This window comes from Aplysia californica, unplaced genomic scaffold (genome assembly GCF_000002075.1).
Source record: "Aplysia californica isolate F4 #8 unplaced genomic scaffold, AplCal3.0 scaffold00416, whole genome shotgun sequence".
Classification (NCBI taxonomy): Eukaryota; Metazoa; Mollusca; class Gastropoda; order Aplysiida; family Aplysiidae; genus Aplysia; species Aplysia californica.
This window is the reverse complement of record NW_004797686.1, coordinates 637,229-637,798: the sequence shown is the minus strand read 5'-3', so window position 1 is coordinate 637,798 and position 570 is coordinate 637,229. Positions and strand designations below refer to the sequence as shown.

The 570-nt window shown below is 38.2% G+C and overlaps 1 protein-coding gene across 1 annotated transcript in view; it reads right to left on the bottom strand.

Moving 5' to 3' along the window:
• Nucleotides 1-570, bottom strand: part of LOC106012568 — a 17,149-nt gene that overhangs the window by 9,769 nt on the left and 6,810 nt on the right. The window contains exon 3 of the mRNA XM_035971317.1: nt 187-274. Within this exon, the coding sequence (XP_035827210.1) occupies nt 187-274 (88 nt within the window). The remainder of the gene's footprint in view (nt 1-186; nt 275-570) is intronic.

Below are 570 nucleotides of genomic sequence, written 5' to 3'. Positions count from 1 at the left end.
TGTGTGTGTGTGTGTGTGTGTGTGTGTGTGTGTGTGTGTTTGTGTATGTGTGTGTAAATATGTAAAATAACACACAGAAAACAATGTTACGCAAACAAAGGAGAATTACGAAACCAGAGAAGGAGAAGGAAAACATTGCTAGGAAGAACGAATGCAGAACAATCAATAAATGGAGGGAGCACAAACCAGTTGTTGAAACACGTCCTCGGTAAGTAGCGATTCTTCGATAACTTTATTGGAGAGTCGCACCGTGGTTGTGTCGTTGATCTCCTCTCTGGGGAAAAGAAGTCGGCATTCTTCCACAAAAAAATACCTGCTACGGTTGGTGTTTTTTCAGGATGAAACTGTCGTACGCCAATTAAAAGCCCTTTTTTCTATTCACGTTAGTTTCAAGAAAAAAAGGACTTTGTCAGCGTAACCATTAAAGAAAAGGAGTTCTTCCGAAATTTTGATTTTAATTTGTTCAAAAACTAGTTTGGATAACAGCATGGGCCGGGAACACAAGACAACAAGGAAAAGAAAAATTAAATCGACTAATACGGAAAGCATGTAAAATTTCAACATCTTCAT